At 35.8% G+C, this 26,018-nt stretch overlaps 1 protein-coding gene and 1 long non-coding RNA gene across 2 annotated transcripts in view; both read right to left on the bottom strand.

Moving 5' to 3' along the window:
• Positions 1-25,959, bottom strand: part of PARG (poly(ADP-ribose) glycohydrolase) — a 128,914-nt gene extending 102,955 nt beyond the window's left edge. Inside the window, exons 1-7 of the mRNA XM_079136482.1 lie at positions 25,464-25,959; positions 18,785-18,851; positions 17,270-18,250; positions 16,282-16,465; positions 13,188-13,310; positions 12,978-13,061; positions 8,641-8,715 (exon numbers count right to left, since the gene is read on the bottom strand). Of these exons, the coding sequence (XP_078992608.1) occupies positions 8,641-8,715; positions 12,978-13,061; positions 13,188-13,310; positions 16,282-16,465; positions 17,270-18,250; positions 18,785-18,851; positions 25,464-25,683 (1,734 nt within the window). The 5' untranslated portion in view covers positions 25,684-25,959. The remainder of the gene's footprint in view (positions 1-8,640; positions 8,716-12,977; positions 13,062-13,187; positions 13,311-16,281; positions 16,466-17,269; positions 18,251-18,784; positions 18,852-25,463) is intronic.
• LOC306659121 lies at positions 22,247-24,387 on the bottom strand. The gene is made up of 2 exons (XR_013763216.1): positions 22,417-24,387; positions 22,247-22,326 (listed from the first exon to the last, which is right to left on the bottom strand). It is a non-coding gene; the product is annotated as an uncharacterized lncRNA (long non-coding RNA).
• Positions 25,960-26,018: the final 59 nt, after the last annotated feature.

The following is a 26,018-nucleotide window of genomic DNA, read 5'->3' as shown; positions in this document are numbered from 1 at the left end:
TATATTAAGAAGATAGTGCACCACTATCAAGTGGGTTTTATCCCAGGGATGCAAGGTTGGTTCAACATCCGGAAATCAATAAATGTCATTCACCAATCAATAGACTTTAAAGTTAAGAATCACATGATTATTTCAATAGATGCAGATAAAACATTTGATAAAATACAGCATCCCTTCATGCTCAAAACACTAGAAAAAATTGGGGTAGTGGAAACATTCCTTAACATTGAAAAGGCCATCTACGCTAAGCCCATGGCCAATATCATTCTAAATGGTGAAAAACTGAAAGCATTCCCCCTAAAAACTGGAACAAGGCAGGGATGCCCCCTTTCACCACTTCTATTCAACATTGTTCTTGAGACTCTAGCCAGAGCAATTAGACAAACCAAAGAAATTAAAGGGCTACGAATTAGAAAAGAAGAACTCAAACTATCCCTGTTCGCTGATGACATGATTGTATATTTAGAGGAACCTGGAAATTCCACCAGAAAACTCTTAGAACACATAAGTGAATTCAGTAAAGTAGCAGGTTACAAGATCAATGCTCATAAATCCAATGCATTTTTATACGTAAGTGATGAAAGAGAAATTAGGAAAACTACCCCATTCACAATAGCATCAAGAAAAATAAAATACTTGGGAATCAATCTAATAAAAGTGTGAAAGACCTCTACAATGAGAACTACAGAACACTAAAGAAAGAAATTAAAGAAAACCTTAGAAGATGGAAAGATCTCCCATGTTCTTGGATAGGCAGAATTAATATTGTCAAAATGGCCATACTACCAAAAGTGCTATACAGATTCAATGCAATTCCTATTAAAATCCCAATGATGTACCTTACAGAAATAGAGTACGCAATCACGAAATTCATCTGGAAGAATAAAAAACCCAGAATAGCTAAAGCAATCCTCAGTAGAAAGAGCGAAGCAGGGGGTATCGCAATACCAGATCTTCAACTCTATTACAAAGTAATAGTAACAAAACGGCATGGCATTGGTACCGAAATAGACATGTAGATCAATGGTACAGAATAGAGGACATGGACACAAACCCAAATAAATACAATTTTCTCATACTAGACAAAGGGGCCAAAAGTATGCAATGGAGAAAAGATAGCCTCTTCAACAAATGGTGCTGGGAAAACTGGAAATCCATATGCAACAGAATGAAATTAAACCCCTATCTCTCAGGCTGCACAAAACTAAACTCAAAATGGATCAAGGACCTCAGAATCAGACCAGAGACCCTGCATCTTATAGAAGAAAAAGTAGGTCCAAACCTTCAACTTGTTGGCTTAGGATCAGACTTCCTTAACAGGACTCCCATAGCACAAGAAATAAAAGCAAGAATCAACAACTGGGATAGATTCAAACTAAAAATCTTTCTCTCAGCAAAGGAAACTATCAGTAATGTAAGAGAGAGCCGACAGAGTGGGAGAATATCTTTGCCACTCATACTTCAGATACAGCGCTAATTTCCAGAATCTATAAAGAACTCAAAAAGCTCTACACCAAGAATACAAATAATCCAATCAACAAATGGGCTAAGGAAATGAACAGACACGTCACAGAAGAAGATGTACAAGCAATCAACAAATATATTAAAAAAATGTTCAACATCTCTAGTAATAAGAGAAATGCAAATCAAAACTACCCTAAGATTCATCTCACCCCCAATTAGAATGGCGATTATCAAGAACACAAGCAACAATAGGTGTTGGCGAGGATGATGGGGAAAAGGTACACTCATACATTGCTGGTCGGTTTGCAAATTAGTGCAGCCACTCTGGAAGCAGTATGGTGATTCCTCAGAAAGCTTGGAATGGAACCACCATTTGACCCAGCTATCCCACTCCTTGGCCTATACCCAAAGGACTTAAAATCAGCATACTACAGAGATACAGCCACATCAATGTTCATAGCTGCTCAATTCACCATAGCCAGATTGTGGAACCAACCTCGATGCCCTTCAGTTGATGAATGGATAAAGAAACTGTGGCATATATATACAATGGAATATTACTCCACCATGAAGAATGATAAAATGATGGCATTTGCAGGCAAATGGATGAAATTGGAGAATATCATGCTAAGTGAGATAAGCCAATCTCAAAAAACTGAAGGACGAATGATCTTGCTGATAAGTGGATGAGGACATATAATGGTGGGTAGGAGGGGTTAGTTTTAGGGTTATGGTTAGGTTTTGGGTTAGGGATAAGGAGGGTGGTAAGAATAGAGGAAGGAAAGACTGTATAGAGGGAAAAGAAGGGGGAGGGGTGGGGGGGAAGGGAAAAAAAATAACAGAATGAATCAAACAACATTGCCCTATGTAAATTTATAATTACACAAATGGTATGCCTTGACTCCATATACAAATAGAGAAGCAACATGTATCCCATTTGTTTAAATAAAAAAAAAAAAAACAAATAGTAAGATTGTGCTCATGAGGTTTCAGAAGGGAACTGATCGTCTATTGGAAATTGGACTAGAGGTCAATTGTGTTACATTCTGACAAAGAACTCGTCTACATTTTGCCCATGTTCTAAGACTTTCTGTGAGGCTGAACTTAAAGGTGATGGACTAATTAATATGGCAGAGAAAAAATATCAAGCCAATACAGCATTCAGGTAGTGGCATAGGTGTTTCTGGCAGATTTTAGCCAGGTTTACTGTAAGAATCCATGGCAAAAGAAGAGATAAAATGTTTAAAAATTTTTTCAGTTTGGTTAGAGAAGAAGTACATGTAGTATTGGGGCCAAGAAATTGTGGTTTTTGAAAGATTACTATCATTAAAGAAAAACTAAGTACTTTGCACAGAAACAATAGGAAAAACACCTTGAGGGAATCTCAGGAATCAGCAAGATCACACCCATTGCATGCTCAAGTGTATAGAAGTGAAAACTTATACGGGGTTGCCTGGGAAGCTGTTGTCCAGGATTGGTTTCACCAAGCTCTGCCACCCAGACAGTCAGAGGCCACTGCATCCATGATCGAAGGGGGCCTGGCTACTGTTAAGAGTCAGGAATGGACCTTGGTGTTGTCTACATGGTGCTGGTTCTGCAGGAATGCAGGATGGTGGAATTTAGGGGTCATGAAAACTTCCACTGGGATTTCAAAGCAATGCCTGGGAGTTCAGGCAAATTGTAGGTGGGGTTGAATCCCTGCAGGCAGCTCCTGGGAGGGTGTTACATGAAGCTATGAGAAGGAACCTGAAGCTGCACTGGAGACCCCTGGAATTAAGAGATGCCATTAACATGGAAAAGTCTGCTGAGGAAGGCAGCTGGATGCAGACAGAGCTAGGCTTAGAGAGAGGCCATGTGGGCTGCAACCAGCAAGATTATGGAAGTGGAAGTCCCTTGGGGATCACCTCCCACCACCATGTATGCTATACATGGAGCTATATATAGGACCTAATGTTTGACTGATGGGTTTCAGTCTTCTTTTGGTTCTATCTCTTCTTTCTATGCCCCATTGCTTCTTTTTGGAAAATGTTTATTCTCAGCCATTGCATATAACATGCTTTTGATCTGCATAAAGTCTCACAACCAAGAGTTTGCCTTGAGTGTCAGAGCAGACTGTGAATTTGGACTTTTGGGCAATGCTGGAACTATTAAGACTATGGGGACTCTTGGAAATGGACTAAATGCATTTCACATTGTGAGATGAACATGAGCTTTGGGGGCCATTTGTAGAATGTTATGGTTTGGATATGAGTTGTCCCCAAAAACTCATGATTAGGTCATGAAAGCTATAACATAATCAATGGATTGATCTATTTGATAGATTGATAATTTAAAAGTATTGCTGTAGTGAGTGGTAACTGTAGGCACGTGCATGTGGCTGGAGGAGGTAGGTCACTGGAGGTGTGTTTTGGGGACTAAATCTTGTCCCTCTGGCTCCTCTTTCTCTCTCTTTGCTTCTTGGTTACCATTCAATAAGTAACTTTCATCTGCCATGCCCTTTTGTCATGATTCTCTGCATCACTTTGGGCCTAGTAAGGGACTTGGCTAACTATGGACTGCAACTCTGAAACCATGAGATCAAAATGAATGTTTCTTCCTCTATATTGCTCACATTGAGTATTTGATCACAACAATGAAAAGCTAACACAGTATTCTTGATTAAAAGCATAATGGGAGTACTTTATATATTTGAAATTCTCAAGAAGTAATTGTTGAATAAATGTTTAAATAAATGAGTGAATTGTTTGACAGATAAAAAAAAAGATTAGACTCATCCAAATTAAAAACTTTTACACTTCAAAGAATACCATCAAGAAAATGCAAAGACAGCCCACAAAATGGGAGAAAATATTTGCAAATAATTTGTCAGATAAGATACTTGCATCTAGAATACATAAAGAATGCTTATAACTCAAAATAAGAACACAAAGGATTTGAAAATATTTCTCCAAAATCGCCAATAGGCACATGAAAAGATAACCAACATTAGTCATTACAGAAATGCAATCCAGAACCACAATGAGATACCATTACACTCAACGCAAATGGCTAAAATAAAAGATACACAAAAACAAGTGAAGAAATTAGCCACTTTAGAAAAATTTGTCAGTTCCTCAAAATATTAAAAAGTTACTATATACTATATATACTATAAATACCACTCCTAGGTATGTATTTAAGAAAAATGAAAACCTATGGCCACACAAAAACCTTTTCACAAATATTCAGAGCAGCACTACTGATAAGAGCCAAAAAGAGCAAACAATCCAAATGTCTATCAACTGATAAATGTATAAACAACATGTGATACCCGTACAATGGAATATTATTCAGCAAGAAAGCATAAAAGTATTGGCATATGGTACAATAGAGATTGAATATTGAAAATATTACAGTAAGTGAAAGAAGCTAGCATGTAACATGATAGTTACATAATAATGTATTTTGTTTAACTCTCTCCTTTACACACTTTATACTCCCAACCACAAGTGCTATGTCCTCTATAATATTTGTTCAATACCCCAAAATAAAACTCTTTTGCCCTTCCATGATCTACTAGGCTCTACTAGAGCACCTCCTTTTCTACTATGCTAATTATTACAGTCACCTATGGACATGTGCCCCTTGCTTTCTAAGGATAAGGCTGTCAACCAATTCTGTATCTCTTATCGTGCAATACCTTATGTACAGTGATATTCAATGTTCTTTAAGGGATAAACATCATAACAATGAAAAAGGGCAGAGGCTCTGGAGTCTAATAGTCCTTCCTATAGTGAATGAATAGTTATTAATCACCTATTTTGTGCAGGAAGTGGACTGAACTCAAATCTAGATTTACTCAAATACTACATGTATAATATTGAACAAATTATTTAACATTTCTAAACCTGATTATATTTCCCTCTATAAACTGAATATTCTATCTACACTCCACAAAAGTGTTAAAGGATTTAATGCAATAATAAATCCCTTTAGATACACACATGTCCTCAATAATATCTCCTTTCCTTAAAAGCAACTGAAGAATTTTATTTAAGTCTGTGAAAAATGCAGTATATAGAACATAGGCCTAGGAGAAAAATAATCTCAAACTTCTTAAAAAAATTTTTTAGTTGTATATGAACACAATACATTTATTTATTTATTTTTAATGTGGTACTGAGGATTGAACCTGGTGCCTCAAATGTGCTAGGCAAGTGCTCCACCACTGAGCTACAATCCCAGCCCATCTCAAACTTTTTTAAAAAATTTTATTCTAATTAGTTATACATGACAGTAGAATGCATTTATGCATTTTGATAAATCATACATAAATGGAGTATAATTTCTCATTTTTCTGTCGATTGTTTTCTCCGATATGTAGATCTAATTCTCCACCTCAAACTTTTAAGGCAAGTTAAATGTCAACCTTGTAAATTATATTACAAACCCCAATATTATTTTTAAAACTTTTTATTCAGAGTTTGAGAAGTAATGTCATTTAAATCAGAGAAGTCCTATATTATACTGACATCACTATAGCTGCTAGAAAATTACTTTATCGTAACCAAACTTTGCTTTCCAAAGCAAAGAAACCATAATTTCCCATTTCTAATATTATACTCTGTTCTCCATCAATGGTTCTCAAAGTGTGGTCCCTGAACCCAAAGCACCAGCCTTAAAAGTGCAAAGCCTCAGGTCCCAACTCAAACCTAATGAATCAGAAACTTGAGGAGAACAGTGGGCAAAACAACCTGTGTTTTAATAAATTCTCCAAGATTCAGATACATACTAAATCTAAGAGCCATAGCAGTGCAATATGCTGCCTTACAAATTCTTTGTGGAGATGATTTAAGTACTTAGGGGGGAAAAAAAATGTTGGTATTATTCCTACTGTGTCAACTCACTTTCACATTTCTAGGCTCTTCCAAATTAACAGGAGGCATTAATTAAGAGGATTCAGAATAATCTTAATGTCTGATTCCTGACAATATAGTCATCCAAACACTTTGATTGTATTACCACCACTAATTCTAGGGGACAGGCAGATATTCAGGTAGGGAGTAGGGACAGAAATCAGAAACATCAATTTGAACTGATTCTTCTAATATTCTTCTGATTTTGATAACCCTTACAACCAGTATGACAATCTGATCTGCTGGAATAAGGTCAATGAATATTTATGGAGCACTTGCTAAATGTAAGGCATTATATCAGGTGCTACAGGAGACAAAAAGCTGAATAAGTTCTAGCCTCTGCCCCATGAAACTTTTAACTTACTATATGATGTCAACACTTCACAAGTAACCAGGCAAAGAGACAGACTGCCATAAGATAAACTTAGACATTTGTCACAGAAATTCAAAGACAGATGATATCTCATCTCTTAAAGAGGATAGGCAGAAAAAAATCTAAGTTTGGGGAGGCAAAATTTCAAAAGAAAGGTGGAAAAGGGGGGTATAGCAGTTTTTTATCAGAGAGAAAATGAAGCAGCAGGTAGGGGCACAGACTGCAGAGAGAAATCATGCCATGACAGCCTGCAATACTGAAAGAACATTAATTGGGTCAAACTGCCTCACCAGGGACAAACTATATCACATTGGCCTAAGAAATTCATCTCTAAATCACAACTACTCATTTGTGAAACAGGAAAAACAGCATTACCTCACAGATATTTAACTGAAAACAAGTCAGGGAGGGAAAGGCACCAACAGAAATAAATAATACAGGTCATGTTAAAACATCAATAATTATTCTCTATCAGGTAATCAATATTAAAAATACTTCAAAATGTTTCCATTTCAAAATCACTTCCAGTTTCAATTAGTAAGTAAAGTATAAATAACTTAAATGACTCAACAACATAAGCAGAAGAATCAAACTGTATATAATTTTGCCAACAGATTATACAAAAAAAATCTTTGTTTGGGAGGCACTTCATTAATTAGCAAAAATATACTGTCATTGTTTTGTACAAGCTCCTTTGGTAAGCAGTAGTTTGGTAATTTATTCTGAAGCTAAAAATGCACTTACCAACAACTCCTAAACCATCCTCTTGGGCATTTATCCCAAAGAAACAAAATTCTATGTTCATGTAAAAACGTGTACACAAAAATTCATAGCATCTTTACTTGAAACAGTAAAAAACTAGGAACAACCCAAATGTCTTACCACATAATACAATTCAGAAATAAAAAGGAAATTATTGATAAATACAAATAAACCCCAAGGGACTTAGGCTGAGTGAGAAAACAATTTGAAAAGGTTAAACACTAAATCCTTTTGGAATAAAAAAAATTAGAGATGGAAAACAGATAAGTAGCTGCTTGGAGGTAGGAAGGAATTAGTATAGCTATAAAGGGGAAGAATTAGTGAGCATGTGGTGTTGGAATGGTTCTATAACTTGCCTCAGTAACATGGATATAATTATACATACAAGTACAAATGACTACAAGTGAAACTGGTGAAATTTAAATAAACTCTTATGTCAGTTTCCTAGTACTGATATAGTTATGCAAGCAATTAACACTGGGAAAGGTGGGGTGAAGGGCCAACAGGACCTTCCTGAACATTTCTTTGCAACTTCTTATGAATCTATGAATATTTCAAAATAAAATGTTAAAAAAGGTATACTGTCTTTTTTTTTTCAAAACAGATGATGCCCACCTAACTCAAGTTGGTACAAAAGTGGTATTCTTACCCATTGCTGGTGCCATAGTAAGTTGCAACAATTCCCTGGAGAAAATGATTTTACAACAAATATACACAGCTATAAGTGCTGTGTCCTTTAACTAGCCATTGAACTTCTGGGAATCATCTACAGAAATAATATCAAATATGGGAAAATACACACACACACACACACACACACACACACACACAGCATGCTACTACAGTGTAATTGGACACAACCTAGATGTTTTAATAGGCATCATTTTACCAATTTGGTCATGGATTATGTATCTATTGATAATACTGATAATGGTATGCCAATATAACAGAAAATATATGAGAGAATAAAACAAAATTCAATATTAACACCTAATTACATCTACCTAAACCATGGATTTAAAACACAGGAAACTCATAAGAATAAAAAAGGTAATTTTGTTAGTATGAAAGAATTACTGGTATTTTTCTCAAACCTTCGTATAGAGTTGTTTTATTTCACAACTAAAGAAATAAGCATACTTTTACCTTATCCCAGAAATCAACCAAAGCTGTAAAGTCCCATTTCTTAGAATATGCCACATTGTATTTCAGAATAGCATCCTATGGAAAAATCAGAAACAAAACCTCATGATATAGCCACATGAATTACCTATGAATAGCCTGTCTCTTATGAATTACTTTCAGTAAATTTCTTAATGCCAGACAATCTTCCTCTTACTATCAGCTTACTCCACAACAGTAGCTTCGGACAAACAGAATGTATACTAATTTATTATTAACAAGAAAAATGAGGAAAGGTCAGGCAATAGGGGAAAAAATAACTAAAACCAAAGCATGCATTCTAAATAGGGATAATATACTCCAGTGGACAAAAATTGGATTTGGGGGATAAAAATAAACTTAGAAATTGCAATAGTTCATTAACCTTAAAAGAGGTATATAAGCACGTGCACACACACACACACACACACACACACACACACACACACACACACACAGCATATGTGCAGTACCAAAATTTTATTTTGGGGGTTGGAGACTGAGGAAAATGTTTTAAAAGGCTTCTGGAGTAGAGGACAATAATGAAAAAGATTGAGAAACCCCATCTTATTTTAAAGGTTATGTATAAGTGATTATCTTTTCCTAGCAGTTCATACAAGTTACATATTTACACAGAATGAAAAGTCAAAGCATTATGCCATCTACTGGTGTAACTTTTAACTGTCTGAATAGACAAGACTATCCAGGTGGTTTCCAGAGTCAGGTATGCATAATACATTAGTTGTGCAGAAAAAACTGTTATTTATTTTAAAAAAAAACTTATTTCATCCTTTTCAATATCTCTTAATTATTTTGTTATATATAAAATTAATAAAATAATAAATGAGTATAATTTATAAATAACTATATTAGTAATACATACTCAAAACATTTTTGTTGAATAAATACACAGGTCTGAAAAATCACTTAGATTATTACTATAAACCTTTGAGATTTTCTTATCGATAAAGAAATTTTTAAAAATTAATGCTCTGCCAAAGAGTTTCTTGGACAATTACTCTATGGCATACAATCACCAAGCATATAGGTTAAAAAGTTAGACCACAAAATGTATATTATTTACTTGGAATCAAGGGATATACAAGTTCCTTCGGGGGGGGGGGGGGGGAACATTAACCATAAAATAACAAGGCAAGAAAAAGCTTTAATTTTTTCTCACAGGTCATAAAATAAAAATTTCTCTTAAGAATTTAAAAAGTTTGAAAGAATTTCTTCTAATCATGGATATCTGATTTCAAAACCTCACATAAAGTAAGAAATAGTAATGTCTGTAAACAGATGAATAAGCCAAGTGCACTAGCATATGCTTGTAATCACAGCGACTCAAACGGCTGAGGCAGGAGAATCACAAGTTCAAGACCAGTCTCAGCAACTTAGCAAGATTCTGTATCAAAATAAAAAGGGCTGGAGATGTAGCCCAGTGGATAAAAGCCCCTGGTTTCAATGCCCAACACTAAAAAACAAAGAAAAAAACTAGATGAATGGATAAACAATGCATATACTGGAACAAACTACTGATATATTCAACTAAATGGGTGAATCTCAAAAACATTCATTCTGAGTAAAAAAAATAGACACTAGAGTATACATAGTATGAGAGTCCACTCATATAAAGTGTAACTAATCTATAGTGAAAAAGAGCAGTTCAGTAATTGTCTGAGGCCAGATAGTGGAAGTGACTATAATGGGGTAAGAAGGGAGGCTGAAGTAGGAGAATTTGAAGTTCAAGGCCAGCCTCAGCAACTTAAGGAGAACCTCAGCAAGTTGAGATCCTGTCTCAAATTCAAAAATAAAACCTGGGGAATGTAGTTCAGTGGTAAAGTGCCCCTCAGTTCAAACCCCAGTGCCAAAAAGAAAAAAAAATTAAAATTGTTAATTAAATCAATGTAAATGATATGTGGACAGTTGTTACACTGTATCATTTAGGGAATAATGACAAGAAAAAAGTCTGTGCATGTTTAGTTACAGCCATATTTTTTTTCCAAATGTTTTCAAATTACTAGTGTTAGAATCCCAAGATTAGGAAACTGCTCCAGAGAGATGACTATTTTTTACTTTTGGTTCAGGCTTCAAATCTCAAAAAGTAGTCCATCATGAAGTTTCCTGTCATTAGAAAAACAGGATGCTACTCTGTATTCTTAGATATCAACTACTGTGGGAGTTCTTTTGAGCTCATAACGTATAATAAGCACAAAGACCTTTTTGTACAAATTGTCAGACATGTTATGTACACATTATTACTTTTGAGGACACTATTCTTTTTTGAAACTCTGAACCTCTCTGATCCCTCTAAATCCAACATCATATGGTATATAAACAGCAAAAAGATTATATTCAATCAGAAGAATTTAATGTTTTCCCCTTCCTCTCCCTTCTTTTCTTTCAGCAAAGTAAACAATTACCAAATCAGATAGCAGAAAATCTTGATGGATTATGCTGCTGAATCTAACACAAAATAATCAAGAAAGTGAAACTGACCTTAAAGCAATCAATCACTCCTTCCTAAGATAATCATGGCACAATAAGAAACTGCTAGAGGTGAGCAGACTATAATTCAGAACACTATCATTACTCTGTTGATGTTTGAATAAAAACTATAAAAATTCTTAAAAATATAGCCCACTTTCTAAAGTTGGCTAAAGCTGTAAGAACCTGATACAGAATGAAATCTGGTTTCTTTTATTTTCTTTTTTGGTGATATTGAAATCAAATTCAGGGCTCTGCAAGGCTCAACAAGTGCTCTATCACTGAGCTACATCCCCAGCATTCAGATGGAGTCTGGATAGTATTCTTGGGTTGCTTTTGCATTTGTAAATTTACAATTTTGATTTTGAAAACAAAATCCAAATGACAACTATAAAGAAGGAATGAAGGCTGGTACTTTAAACAGATAAAAATGGTGGAAAGATTAAGGCATCCTAGGATTCATCATACATGGTACAGGTATGTCAAATTCTAAAGTATACAGTTCAAAGTAGTCACTACATATTTGTGACCTGATACACAAAAATATCATCTTTGCATCCACCAGCATTCATCAACTGTTTGTAATTGTAAGAGAAGGAATAATACAAAGAATTTTTTGTTTATACAATATTTTTAAAAAATTTCTTAGCATACTATTTTGGAATTTGGATCAGTGGTTAAAAAATATCTGCAAAAAAGGAATATTGAATATAAACTGTTTTCACTGTGATTATGAACATACATTTTAAATGATGGTTCATCATGTTTAAAATGAAGAAAATCAAATTAACGTATCTGCAAAAGCACTATAAGCATAAAGAGTTTACATTTAGTTTTATGTTTATACATATGCAATTAACATTACATTAAATTAGGTATTAACTGTGGCATATCTCGATAATTTTTTTCATTTACAAAGAATTAAACTAAAAGGACTTCATTACCAGATTAAGGAAACAATTCACAAAGTAGGAAAATTTTGAAATTTTCAAAATACATTATTGCATAACATATCAGTATGTTTCATGGGGAAAAAAAACAATCTAAGCATTACAAACCTATGGAAAATTCAAAAATAACTTGCAAATACAGGTGGACTACTTTATGAAACCTGAGAAACTATCTATAGCACATTAGGCACCTGAAAGAAAATAAAACCATTTTTATAGAAGTATAAAAAATTCTGTCACCGTTTATAAAAATCTAAAAATCTCTATGGATATAGTGCTCCTTCAAAAATATATATACTCATGCATATTTTAGAGATTACAAAAACAATCTAATGGTTGCCTTTATGGTCTTAAATGAAGTTAAAAAAATAAATTATTGCCAATATATAAAATTAATAAATTATTAAGCTGCTAGCAGCGATATTAAGAGCAATAAAAATAGAATATTTAATGTATACTTTAATCACTAGTAAAATCAGTTTCCCTTCAGGCAAATATTGCTGAAGTCATAATTCCTTCCTGATTTCTTTTTAAAGACATTTCAGAAACATGATTATTTTAAAACAAAAAAGAGAAGCTTAGACTGAAGGAAATTGGGCAGGGCATCAAGAAACAGAGGTTTTATTCCTGGTTCCCCAAATTATTCTGTGTGGCTCCAGGCAAGCCATTTACAACTCTCAATTCTTTAGCTCATTTCCCAGGGATGGAGTGGAAACCAAGAATGCCTCTAAGGAGACCTCCTTAGTGCCAGGAATCAAATATTTTCCGTATAAAGAATGCTGTTACTTGAGCCTATTATGATCACAAAACATCTTTAGGGGAAGAAACAGAAGATCCATCTTTAAGAGCTATAAATAAGAAACAAAAATGGGTAAAAGAATATACCTTCAGATTTTGGGGTCGTGTGAATTTGTTGAGAAGTGCAGTCTGAATGAGCTCCCACCGACTCCCTGCAGTTCGCTCACCATTCTTTTAGGAAAAAGAATAATAAGATCAAACTATTCCAAGTTATTTTGCATTACAGAATCAGAAGTCAAACAAGTTGAATACTAAAACATGTTTCAGGGACTAAAAGAACCTTAGTTTTATTCTTACCTCATCTTCTACAGGGTACAAATTTTGTTCAGAACAAGGCATTTTAACATGCTTGTTATCCCACAAATCTTTATAATGTGTAGGAAAAGGTTTAGGAACTTCTCCTGCTCGTAAAAGATCTACCTGAAATAGAAGGTAAATAGGAAAATTTTAAGAGCATAAAATTTAAGCATTTCTTCTACAAAATAATCCAAAGAAAGAAGCTAAAGTAAATGCATAGTAATTACATAGACTGGCTCCCAGGCAATAAACCTCAGAAGTTCTCTTCCGGTGTTGCCACTCCTTTCCTCTCATCAGTTTCCATGAGACCATGTTCTGTACTTCCATCCTATCTAGTTACTAAGCCCTCATCATTCCTTGACTGAATTTCTACCAAAAGCCTCCACTCTGTCTCCCTAAATCAACAGTCCCAGACACACTCACTCCTCCATAAAATCCTTATCCCCACTTTGGAAATGCATTATCTTTTTAAAGTATTACCAGTTTTCTAATCCCGTGGTACCTATACCCTGATTGAAAATGTTACTGATTTCAGTATTCTTACGCAAACACTATTCATTTTAGGCAAGTTGGCAGATGTATAATTCTTTAAACACAGCAAATTCAAATCCATATCTATATGCCTATGTATACACCAATATCTTGTCTTCTTAATTCCAGTAATACCATCACCACCTCCCCACATTTTCTTTAACCTGGTTAAACCTCTATTCTCACCTTTATAACTAGGCTCAATTTTCATTTTTCACTATAAAAATCTTTAGAAACTCTTAAAAAGACAGTTTATTTCCTCATTTTATTAGATCACTGTCATGCTAGGAAAAGAGGGATGTTATAGTCTGGATCTGAAAGTGTTCCCATAGTGGCCCATGTGCTAAAAGGCTTGATCCCCAGCCCACGACGATATTAGGAAGTGATAGAACCACTTTCTTAATGAAAGGAAGTTAAGTCACTGGGGGGACTGTCCTTGAATGGGATTATGGAACCCTGACCCCTTCCCTCTTATCTTTTGCTCCCAAGAAGCTATAAGGTGAACAGACCCTCTCTACCATGTACTCCCACTTTGATATACCATGCCACCACAGGTCTATAACAATCGGGTCAAGTGATCACAGACCGAAATTTTACAAAACTATGATCAAAATAAACCTTTCCTCCTTATAAGTTGATCAACTAAGACAGTTCTCAAAAAAGGAACAGCTTATAAAAAGGAAAACTGGCAAACAAGCAGCTTCATAAAAACATGCAATTTAAGAGAAATAAATTTGTAAGCCATCTACATAGGTGATCATTAAAACCACAAGGATGGATAAGTCCACCTAGAAAGAAAGAAGAAAAGAGGACATATGAAAATGCCCAGAGGAACTCTAATAGCACTTACGGGTTATATACAGAAGATAAAACTAGAAGTAACCTAAGAACTGATTAAGAAGGTAGAAAGAAAACTAGGATTATATAATGCCATAGAAGGTAAAGGATGAGAATATTCCAAGAAGCAGAAAAAAGGTCTTCAGTTAAATGTGATTGAGTCATTAATTTTCCTGAAAGTACTTCTCACCCTCCTAAGTAGGTCCCAAAGGTGATTTTTTCAAGATGTTCCACTTAATTTGAGGAAACAGAATACGTACTAGTTGAGTTTCACACAAACAAAAACACATACATACATATATATATGATTCGTGAGTGTTCACACTTATACACAAAAGTATGTTTATAGATATTTAAGCACAAGAATCATATCCTTGCAATTTCAAATTACCATACATCTAAAGCTAAATATTAGCTTCATGAAATTCTGTAGCTACTAATATCTGCCACTTTAGAAATGTACCTAAGAATTGTGTATTAAAGAACTGTTTTATATATATGTATACATATAATATATACACATATGATATGTACATTACCATATTCAGAAAAACAAATCTAAATAAAAGACAAATTTTAAACTCTGGCAATAGGACTAAGAGAGACCTTAGGACTCCTGAGGTGTATACATTTTTTTTTTTTTTTTTTAAATGGTTGTCCATGTGAAGTCTACAAAGACTGATTAAAGACCAGATGACTAAAATTATTCAATGAGAGAAATCTTCTAAAACTGGATTATTATAATGGTTACAGAGCTCAGTAACTAAAATAAATATCACCAAATTGTGCATTTAAAATGGGTCAATTTCATATACCTCAATAAAATTTTTTTAAAAAAATAACCTATAGAAAGAAAGAAAGAAGTTAACTAGCTGGGTACAGTGACACACGCCTATAATCCCAGTGGCTTGGGAAGGCTGAGGCAGGAGGATCACAAGTTCAAAGCCAGCCTCAGTAATGGTGAGGCACTAAGCAACTCAGTGAGACCTTATCTCTAAATAAAATACAAAACAGTTCAATCCCTGGTACCCCACCCCACCACTAAAAAAGAAATTAACTAGGATCTAGGGAAAGCAGAGAACGAGGTATCATTGCTTAACAGATACGGAGATTCTGTTTGGAAAAATGAAAAAGTTCTGGAAATGGGCAGTGGTGATGGTTGTGCAACACTGTGAATATACTTAATGTCATTGAATTGTATACTTTAAAGTGGTTAAAATGTAAAATGGTTAAATGCCAAGTTTTAGGTTATATATACTTTACCACAATTTTACAAAATTGAGATTGGTTTTAGAGATGTTAACTTTGGTACCTGTGAGGCAGTGATGGAGATGTGTAGAAGAGTCTAAACCTCATGAGGACAAAACCGGAGAATATACTCAGCTATCCACAATTTTGAATTTTGGGGTCTAACCTAGTACCTAAAATACAGTGTTAAAAAATAGTGTCAACTGAATTTAAAAAAACAAACAAAAAAACCCAGGTTTCACAAAAAAACCTGAAAAATTCAATTTCATCATTAGCTGACAGTGTTTCATCTTGATTTGTTAAGGGCCATATTATCAAGTAAGCTACCATTCATCTCTCCATTCTACAGATCTCTCAGTATTTCATATATGCAAAAAAGAAAACTTTCTATGCCTTCATCTGTTTTTCACATTAATGAATATTCCAATAAATCAGAACTTCCAGTCTTCTCATCTTTGGGAGAAGAGGTGATACTTACCCGAATAGTTACAGTGTGACTGGCAGATGGCCTCAAGAGAGGCAGCCGGATCCCACACTGAGGCATTCTTCTCATCTCCTCAATAGGTGTTCCAAGCCACTTCTTATCTGGAGAAAGGTGAGGCGGAACGTATTTAAGGATCTTCCTTTCTGTTCTCTGATGTTTGACTTCACTCTGTTCTTTTCTATGGTCAAGACAAATGTATTTGGTCACAAATTATTTATTGTTCCCCTGAATACAAAAGTACAAAACTTACCCAGAATGTTATTGTTTTAAAGTGCATTAACCTTGCTCTCTCACTTCAGTTTGTTAAAGTCAACAGAAAAACTTAAAATGTTTATATTAAAATTTCTTCCTCAGACATATAAATCATCTTCTGAAAACAGAAATGAGCCATGGTTCATAGTATTAGCTACTTCTCAGATCTTTACACAGTAATTTTCAACAAAGTGAACTTAATGTTACATGCTAGAAAACTGAGGTCATACAAAATTATTGAAAAGATTTTAAAATTCAATATGGGGGTGGCAGCAAAAATATAAGCTTCATAATCAGACACGCGTATAACTAAATCCCACTATTACCACCCAGGCTACATGATTTCAGTGAATTTTCTAATGCAAATATCAGGTTTCTCGTTTATAAAGTGAGTACCTGCCTGTCAAGACCATTAGAGAAAGTGTAATATATAATGGTCTGGAAAAATGGCTAACCAGTCACTAACATCAATCTAATAATTTCATATTCTAATAATTCCCATATATTCCAGAAGGAAATTCACAAAAATAAAAATCTGACTGCCAACATTTATTATGTTTTGTTTCTTGCCATTTTAGAATTTAGAGTCTAGAAAAAAATTTAGCATGAATATTTAATAAGAAACACAACCATTACTTTATCTTACTATAAATCCTGTGTTTGTTAAACTCCCTTATGAAATTTTAAAACATATGCTATTGGAAAGATGCTCCTTATGGGAAAAAATTACCTTCTGTCCTCTGCTTTAGGCATTCTCATGAAATGATCAGTGATTTTAGAATCCTTTTTTCCATGCTGCTTGGAATTTCTGCATTCTACATTAAGGCTAGAAGTATTTCCAGTTGGTCTGGCATTTAAATCACTCATCCCCGTGCGATTCTCTCCTCCTTCAAATTGAAAATGCAATCTAATTTCACCTCCCTTATTAGTATGTCGTTTCCTAAGTTCACTGTCAGCTTCTCTTGCTTGGAACCTTGAAGGTTTATTTGATGTTTGGGAGGAAGTACCATCTTCCTGTTCATCAAAACCTGGACTTGTCTCTTCATCTGCTTCTGAGTCTTGACAACTATTTTTGGAATTATCTACATCCATCGGTGACTCGGGTTCACTCTCCTTCTCAAATGGAGAATTTCCCAGGCTACTTTCTTTTCTACTCAACTTGTCATTTCTAGGTCCAGTTATAACATCCTCAGAACCAACATCTGACAATGGGCTCTCTGGCACCACATGTATCTCCTCCTGCTGACAACCTGCACAGTCTTCCACAGGATGGCAAGTCTTGCTACACTTCTGTTGGTTTCTGGCTTCTCTGGCCTGCTCATCTTCTGAAGTCTGTTTTGCATTTGCAAGCTTTACAGGTGTCAGAAATTGTCGATTATCTCTATTTTCTTCACTATCTGTGTCACTGTGATCATCAATTTGGGGTGACTGACTGATGTTAGCATTACTGTATTGCTCTGGTACCAGAGTCACTGTTGAAGGTTCACTTTCCAAAAGCTGCTCTGTGTGTTTCCCTTCATTCTGCCACTTAACCATAGCTGCAGTCTGATGTTGGTTCAGATACTGTGTGCTTTTTTCAATGGGTGATTTATCATGACTTAGCTGAGAAACATTTTCTAATTTTTCCATGTTACGTTGGTAAAAGTTATCTTTTTGTACAGAACTCATCATGGATTCTATCCTTGTATTGTTGTTTTCTTTACTATGCAAACTACAAGAGAACAGAAAGACCTAAATACAACTTATGATACAAAAAAGTTTTTTAACCAATCACATCCCTACAATGTCATAGCCATAAATATTTGTGGTTAAAGAACACACAGCATGTTCTTTTATTACTCCGAGTTTTTATAAATGTGCCTATAATTCCCTTCCCCAGCTGTGTACTTGAAAACATCTATCCTTTCTTCAAATCTTAAACTTCACTCATCTTCTTATGTAGTCTTCCCTCAAGGCTTAAGGGTAAACTGATTATCTGTTTCTTCTCTATACTAACCACCACTCACATCTTTACTTGCTCATACCTTTACTGTTGCATTTCTCACACGAGGCAGCAATTATGTGTTTTTGTGTCTGTACCCACCATTACAAAATAAGTATCTTAAAGTGAGGGACTATTTCTCTTTTGTATTTGTATTATAGGTGAAAAAAAATTAAAAAGAACAGAAATAAGAAAAAATACCATGAAGCAAGATAAAAGCCCACACTATATGATTCATTTCTCCATATAACCACGTCTCTATACCTTTCTGATTCAGCTGTCTTGATTTCTCTCGTGTCCATCCAACTGGTAATAGTCTTTTGTTTGAAAACTGTTAAAAAAAAAAAGTTAAATGTCATACATTCCTTCAAATAGAAAACATATATAGCCTATTAGATATATATATATATATATATATATATATATATATATGGCATTTTCCTAGGTTCTATGGATGCTAAACAAAGAACTCCTTTCACCCTCAAGTATTAAGAGATAAATTACAGACGAACATACTAATATGAATGGCAAAAGATAGAAAGTGACTAGACCCTAAAAGAGTATGGCTAAATGTTTAAGAATACAAGCTCTGGAATCAGAACATCTGGATTCAGATGCTGGTTCTGCCACTGGTTTCCTATGTGATCTTGTGAGGGGCAATTTCTCTTTGTCTCAGATTCCTTAGCTGTAAAACATACTAGCAGGATTTTTCATGTTGTTAATATGAGGTTTAGATTAAACTAATAATGATCTATGTAAAGTATTAGGTGTCATCGAGTATCTGCCCAGTAAATGTTAGTTCTTAATTATCTTTATTACTATTATTTTTGGTACTAGGGTTGAACATAGGGGTACTTTAACACTGAGCTGCATCTTCAATTCTCTTTGTAATTTTAATTTTGAAACAATCTCACTAAGGTTGCCGAGGCTGGCCTTGAACTTGCAATCCTCCCGCCTCAGCCTCCCAAGCAGTTGGGATTACAGGTGTGTACCACCATGCCTGGCAATTATCTTTATTATTTAAAAAGGTCTTAATAAAGAAGATATTTCCAGGAGAAAGACTATAGCTGGAAATAGGAGTAAGTGGGGATAATTGGTCAGATCTCTGGGAAGAGGTAATATTTAAATTCTGCCTTTAAGAATAAATGTGAATGCACAAAAAGGGAAAATCATAAGCAAAGGCACCAATGGCAGAAAAATACAAAGAATTTAAAAAGAAAGCAACACACAATAGAGTTGAAAAGTCAGCTATGATCACATCACAGCAGACCACATTTACAAAGAGAAGTACAAGAAAGTGCTGAAAGTCATACTGAGAGCTGATTCCAAAATTCAAAATGTAGGAAGCTCACAGTCAGCCTAGAGGACAAACATGCAGACAAAAAGGCAGAGCCAACTGGCAAAAAACAGTAAGAAAGCTCTTGGTCTAGGTTAGTAGTTCTCAAATCAGGAGGCTAGCAATAAATGGCTCTAAGGGTCACACCCTACTAGACCTACCGAATCAGAAGCTGCATATGAGTATTATGGAGGCACGAGGGGAATCTGTAATTGTTTCAAAAAATGATTTTGATGATCAACTAGACAACTACTGGCCAAGGACCAAAACAAATCTCTGAGAGGGGTAAAACTGAGGAGTCATTACAGACTTCGTAATGTGAGAGGAATTAAAGATGGCACTAAACTCTAAGCTTGAGAGGCTTAAAAGATTGTGAAAACATTAAGTAGAAATGTGGACTATAAGAGAATTGAGATTGGGGGAAAATATGATTAAGTCACTTCTGCACATACTAAATTTGAGATGCCAAGGAGATAATTCCATAGAAATGACCAATAGTCAACAGCTAAAGTAGAACTCATTAGCTTATGAGTGGGGGATGCAATATAAATCAAAACAAGTCATATTTTATATAATAATTAGAAATAAGTGTGCTTTCAAAATTTAACATACTGGGCTGGGGTAGAGCATTTGCCTTGCATGTGTGAGACAATGGGTTCAATTCTCAGCACCTCATCCAAATAAATGAATAAAATAGTTTCATCAACAACTAAAAAAAATTTTTAAAATATTTAAAATACTGGATTGGATTAAATGTATATAATATTTTAGTATAAAAAATAAAATCTTAAGCATTCTGAACCACCTTCTGAACTGCACCTTAAATCAGACTAATTCTTATTTTCCTAGGTCTCCTCAAACATCATAATATGAGTGTATCAGATGCAGCCTCAAATAACAAAATTCAGTTTATTACTGAGATAATGGCATAAATTAAATACATTTGAGACTTGAGAAGAATTTCAAATTCAAGTATGCTAATGTCATACAATTTGTACCTGTCATGAAAGTATTCAAGCACCGTATAATTTATACTTTCTACAAAATACTAATAGATCAATCAGTAAAAATCATTATTTTTTAGTTTCTATCACAAAAAGTAATTATATATAGTTGATCTTTTTTTTCGGACAGGGGGATACCGGGGATTGAACTTAGGGGCACGTGACCACTGAGCCACATCTCCAACCCTATTTTGTATTCTATTTAGAGACAGGGTCTCACTAAGTTGCTTAGCACCTCACTTTGCTGATGCTGGCTTTGAACTTGCGATCCTCTTGCCTCAGCCTCCAGGGCCACTGGGATTACAGGTATGCACCACCACACCTGGGTACAGTTCATATTTCTTCTTAAATACCACTACTTCAGTGATTGTATTCTGATTTTCTGCAGCAAAGTAAGCTTCAAAGAAAATATTAATTTCAGTCAGCAGGGAGTTAAGAAGATGAACCAGTCAGGCACAGTGGTACAAGCCTATTATCCCAACAACTTAGGAGGTTAAGGCAGGAGTATTGCAAGTTTAAGGCCAGTCTCAGTTAACTTAGTGAGACACTCTCTCAAAATAGACAGATGATAGATAGATAGATAGATAGATAGATAGATAGATAGATAGATAGATAGATAAAATAAAAATAAAAATGGGGACATAGCTCAGTGGTAGAGCATCCCTGCATTCAATCCTCAGTAAAAAAAAAAAAAAAAAAAAAATTTGATTCTGAGTCTTTTTGTACAGTTCCACCTTTTCTATTTCATTTTATAGGTTAAGCATCCTTGATCTGAAAATCCAAAATGCTCTGAAATCCCAAAACCTTTTGAGCATCAAGCACTGATTTGGGAGAATTTCAGATTTTTGATTTTCAGATTAGGGGTGCTGTATCACTAAAATCTATGCAAATACTTTAAAAATCTGAAAAATTCAAATCTGAACACACCTGGTCCCAAGCATTTTAAATAAGGGATACTCAACCTGTGTCAAACACAGCAAGTATAGTTCAGAAAATCCTCCAATTACAAACCAGCAATGTACAAAAGATTCATTTTTGAGTCAGGTTAGTGTTTCAAAACTTTTTTTCCCATAAATATAAATATAAGGACCCAATGACTAGGCTTCTCCACGATACATATGAAGCACAGCACTACACTGATAAGTCTACCGAACCTAAAGCCTGCACTACACTGATAAGTCTACCGAACCTAAAGCCTGCACATTTTACTTAATGAAAAACCAAGAGTTGTGTACCAGTGTAGTTGAGAAAGAGGGCTAGGGCTCGCTCTCGTAGTAGCCCTGACAAAGAGAACATATTCTCTCTTTAGCTTAGGGCTTCTGATTATGATTTCTTAAGTCTGAGAAAAGGATGAAGGAGGAAAGGCAAGAGGTGAGGAACCAATATTTCTTGTTAATCAAACATTCCTCAGTCCCTGTGTGGTACCCAAAGAAAGGACTTTCCTACTCCTCTTTCCAATACCATTACTTTTGGCTTCCAAAGGTTTTTTTCCCAACATATCCCCTGTGTGGTACCCAAAGAAAGGACTTTCCTACTCCTCTTTCCAATACCATTACTTTTGGCTTCCAAAAGTTTTTTTCCCAACATATCACAGGACTGTTTCAGAGCTTCATCTCTTACTTCTGAAGTAAAATAAAATGATGATTCCTAGAATTCTGGGGAATTTCTTTAACTAGAAATAATCACAGCAAATAAAAAGAAATAATGAAAAAGATACATGAGGTAAAATTAATCCTGCATTAAGACCTTTGTTCAGTCACTTACTAGCATCACCTATGTCAAGTTTTTTTTTTTTTCCCCCACTTCTTTGAGTCTGCTTCCTCACCTAGAAAATTGGTTTAACAACATCTACTTCCAAGGGTTATATGAATCATTGAGGTTACAAAAATGAGAGAAAATATTAAATGTCCAGTCTCACAACACAGATACTCAAGAAATTATTCATTCTTAACACTTCTATTCAATCTTTTTTTACTGAGATCAGTAGTTCTCCAACTTTATTATGACTTTGCACTATTCACACACTCTCATCAGTAACATCATTCAGTAACAAGTGTATTTCAATGACATCATTCAATAAGCAGCTATAGATAGAAGCAAAAGGTACAAAATGCAGTAAAATTCACTTGCATTTCAAAGAAACACCAAACTTCCACACAGCCTCCTCTAGCAATGCAAGTATGTAAATCACCCCCTAAAATGTGAATGGCAAGCTGACTTCTGCTATACAGATTATCTGATTTCAATTGATATAAGACATATCCAGGAAGAAAAATAATGCTGAATATTAATTTTTCCTATCTATCTACTTCTTCTAGTGTAACTATATACCAAGTTCCTAAAAGAATGCCCAAACCCAAAACAATGGTTTATGATAGACTTTCAACATTCTGTTAATTGGTGTTCTATGCTAGGTATACAAAAAAAATCATACATATGAAGGATTAATATGATGGTTCTTCTGCAGAAAACTCAAGATCCAACCAATGAAGAATGACTGCCCCAACTCCTACCAGCAACCAACTCTTCCTTTTCATGTAAATAAAGTTAATAGGACCACAAATTACCCAGTCACATACATTAAATGTTATTCACCTTCGGTTCTACCTCCTCTATATCAAGTTCTCTGAAATTTATATGCTAAATTTTAAATCCACCCCTTCCTTATATTCCCTAATTACATTATTTATTGCTATATGTCTCCCACAACTTGTCTCCCTATTTATTTTTGACTTTCTCTTATTCAGTATTTTATTAACTATAAATAATTAGCATTTTTCAATGAAATAATATAAGAATGATCATGAATAGTAAGGGTATTATTTTATGAAATGTTTTCACTTATAAATATTACTATGTACCTGATAAAATTGCTACTATGGGTTGTAGTCAAAAAAGTCCAAAAGCCACTGCTTACATCAACTTTTCTTAAATATCAACAAAATGCCATTTCCCTGCTTAAAAGCTCTTCATGGCCCCCCACTAACCACAGAATCAAATTTAAATTCCTTAAAATGGTGCTCAAGTTTGACAACAATCTCACCTGACAGTTGTTATCCTATGCGCCAGTTCTACCAACTTTGGGGTGTGCTGTTGCCTTTACCTACATAATTTCCTCTCCCCTTCATTTATATAGATATCCTGCTCATCCTTCAAGATTTAAGTCTGCTCCCCTAAGTCACCCAAGTGTACAACTATTCACGAGAGGACTGTCTGACCTCTGCCAAGACTCTTATGTTGACTAATGCATTTTCTTCTTTGCATGACACAACACAAGCTTCTGTGACTTCAGTCTTCCCTTCAAATGTTTTCATTCCAAAATGTCCTGTCCTTGTTCACCTTTCCATTTTCTTCATATTTAAATGATATCTAAATTATTCCAATAAGCTTCCATTGCCCTCTTCATTCCAAGAACTCCCAATTTCTCCACCACACATGTACTATTTCTGATGTATAAAAATATTCCATTCTCTCCTGAATCCAATCACTTCTCCCCTTTTCTGCTGCCCACATCTAAGTCTAAGACCAAAATATCTCCCCCTAGAACAACACCTCTACTTTTGGGCCTCAGCTTATGTTTCCAATTCATTTTTTTTTTCCCCACACATCAACTATTGGGACTGTTCAACAAACAATTCTAATCAAGGTATCCCACCCCAATGAAAATTCTTTAATGCCTTCTCATTGTCCTTAAACTCCAGAATCATTAGTAGAGTTTATGTCCCAGTCACGTATGATCTGATTTTTTCCAACTTCCTGCACCCCTCTCACTACTCTCCCACTTACTGCACTAGTTGCACTCCTGAAACACCTCCTTACTACCTCTTCATCTAGGAAACTCCTATACATTCTTTAGTCCTCAGAGTAAGCATAGTGCCTTCTTTGATCCCATAAACTAGGTTAAGTACACCTGCCTCCTACCAAAACAATCGTCCCTCACCTATCAAAACATTTACTATCTTTTGTTATACGTATTGTCTGTCGTCTATCTCTGCCGACAGATTTTAGGGTATGAAAGCAGAGAGCAAGTTCCTTGTGTTCAACTCTATGCCAGAGACAAGCACAACAGTAGCTAAGACTAGGGGCTGAGGTTGTAGCTCAGTAGAATGCTTGCCTAGCACGTGTGGGGCGCTAGGATCGATCTTCAGAAACATATAAAAATAAATAAAATAAAGGTACTTTGTCCATCTACAACTAAAAAAAAAAAAAGTAACTAAGACTAACAGATCTGGACCCTGGGTCCCAAAAACTGAAGGAAGGACGTTGCAACAGCTTTTTTTTCATCTAGAGGCTGAAGCGTCCTACTGCTGCACAACTAGATGCCCTAAGGCGATTTCTCCATCAAACCTGAGGAAAGCAAACAGGTGGAGTCTCCGGCCATTTTCCGCCCTGTAAGTGTCTATCAAGATTTCTCACACCACCAAGCAGATAGGAAAAATGCGGTCCCTATCCCCGACTGGTGGCGTTGGTGTTTGAGTACGGGAAGCTCCGAGTGGTGCATGTAAGACCAGGTAAGAGTGACTGGAGCCCCAGGTCCTCGGACTGAAACCAGAGAAAGGTTCGGACCGAGGCGAAGAACAAAGATTTTTATTTCCCCACGTACCAAGCGAAGTGGCGCCGCCTCTGTGCGGTCTCGCCCGCCCAGGAACGCAGCCTGGAGAGAACGGTGGAACCCTGAACTGTACTGGAGCGTCCTTGGGGTCGAGGACGCGCCTCTGCCTGCCGGGGAAGCTCCGGGAGTCCAAGGCAGCCGGCGGAGAAGTTGTAGCGGCGCCCCAGCGGGGTCGCTTGGTGCAGGGCTCACAGCCGGGGCCCGCACTCATGCTTGGGACCCACAGCGCACAGTCCCCGGGCCGGCCCGGGCGGAGAGCCTCATTCACTAACCCTGAGAGGGACGGAGTGCGCCTCCTTCTCGGCGCCTCCCAGCACCATTCCCTCTCTGCTGATGCCTGTTTCTGCAGTTGTTGGTTCTCCGGCCTCCGAATAAGGCCCTATTGCAGATGCTGGCCTTCCCTGTTTCCGCAGGTAGCCCACCTGCCTCAGGACGCGATGCTTCGATTCCGGCTTCGTTCACTTTCCCACCACCGGAAGTCTGCCGTCAGGTGCTCCCGATTTCCGGGGTGTACGTAGGCGTAAAGCGGAAGTGTGGTGCTTAACG

The sequence above is a fragment of the Sciurus vulgaris genome, assembly GCF_902686455.1.
Source record: "Sciurus vulgaris genome assembly, chromosome: 4".
NCBI lineage: Eukaryota > Metazoa > Chordata > Mammalia > Rodentia > Sciuridae > Sciurus > Sciurus vulgaris.
This window is presented reverse-complemented; position numbering and strand designations above follow the sequence as displayed.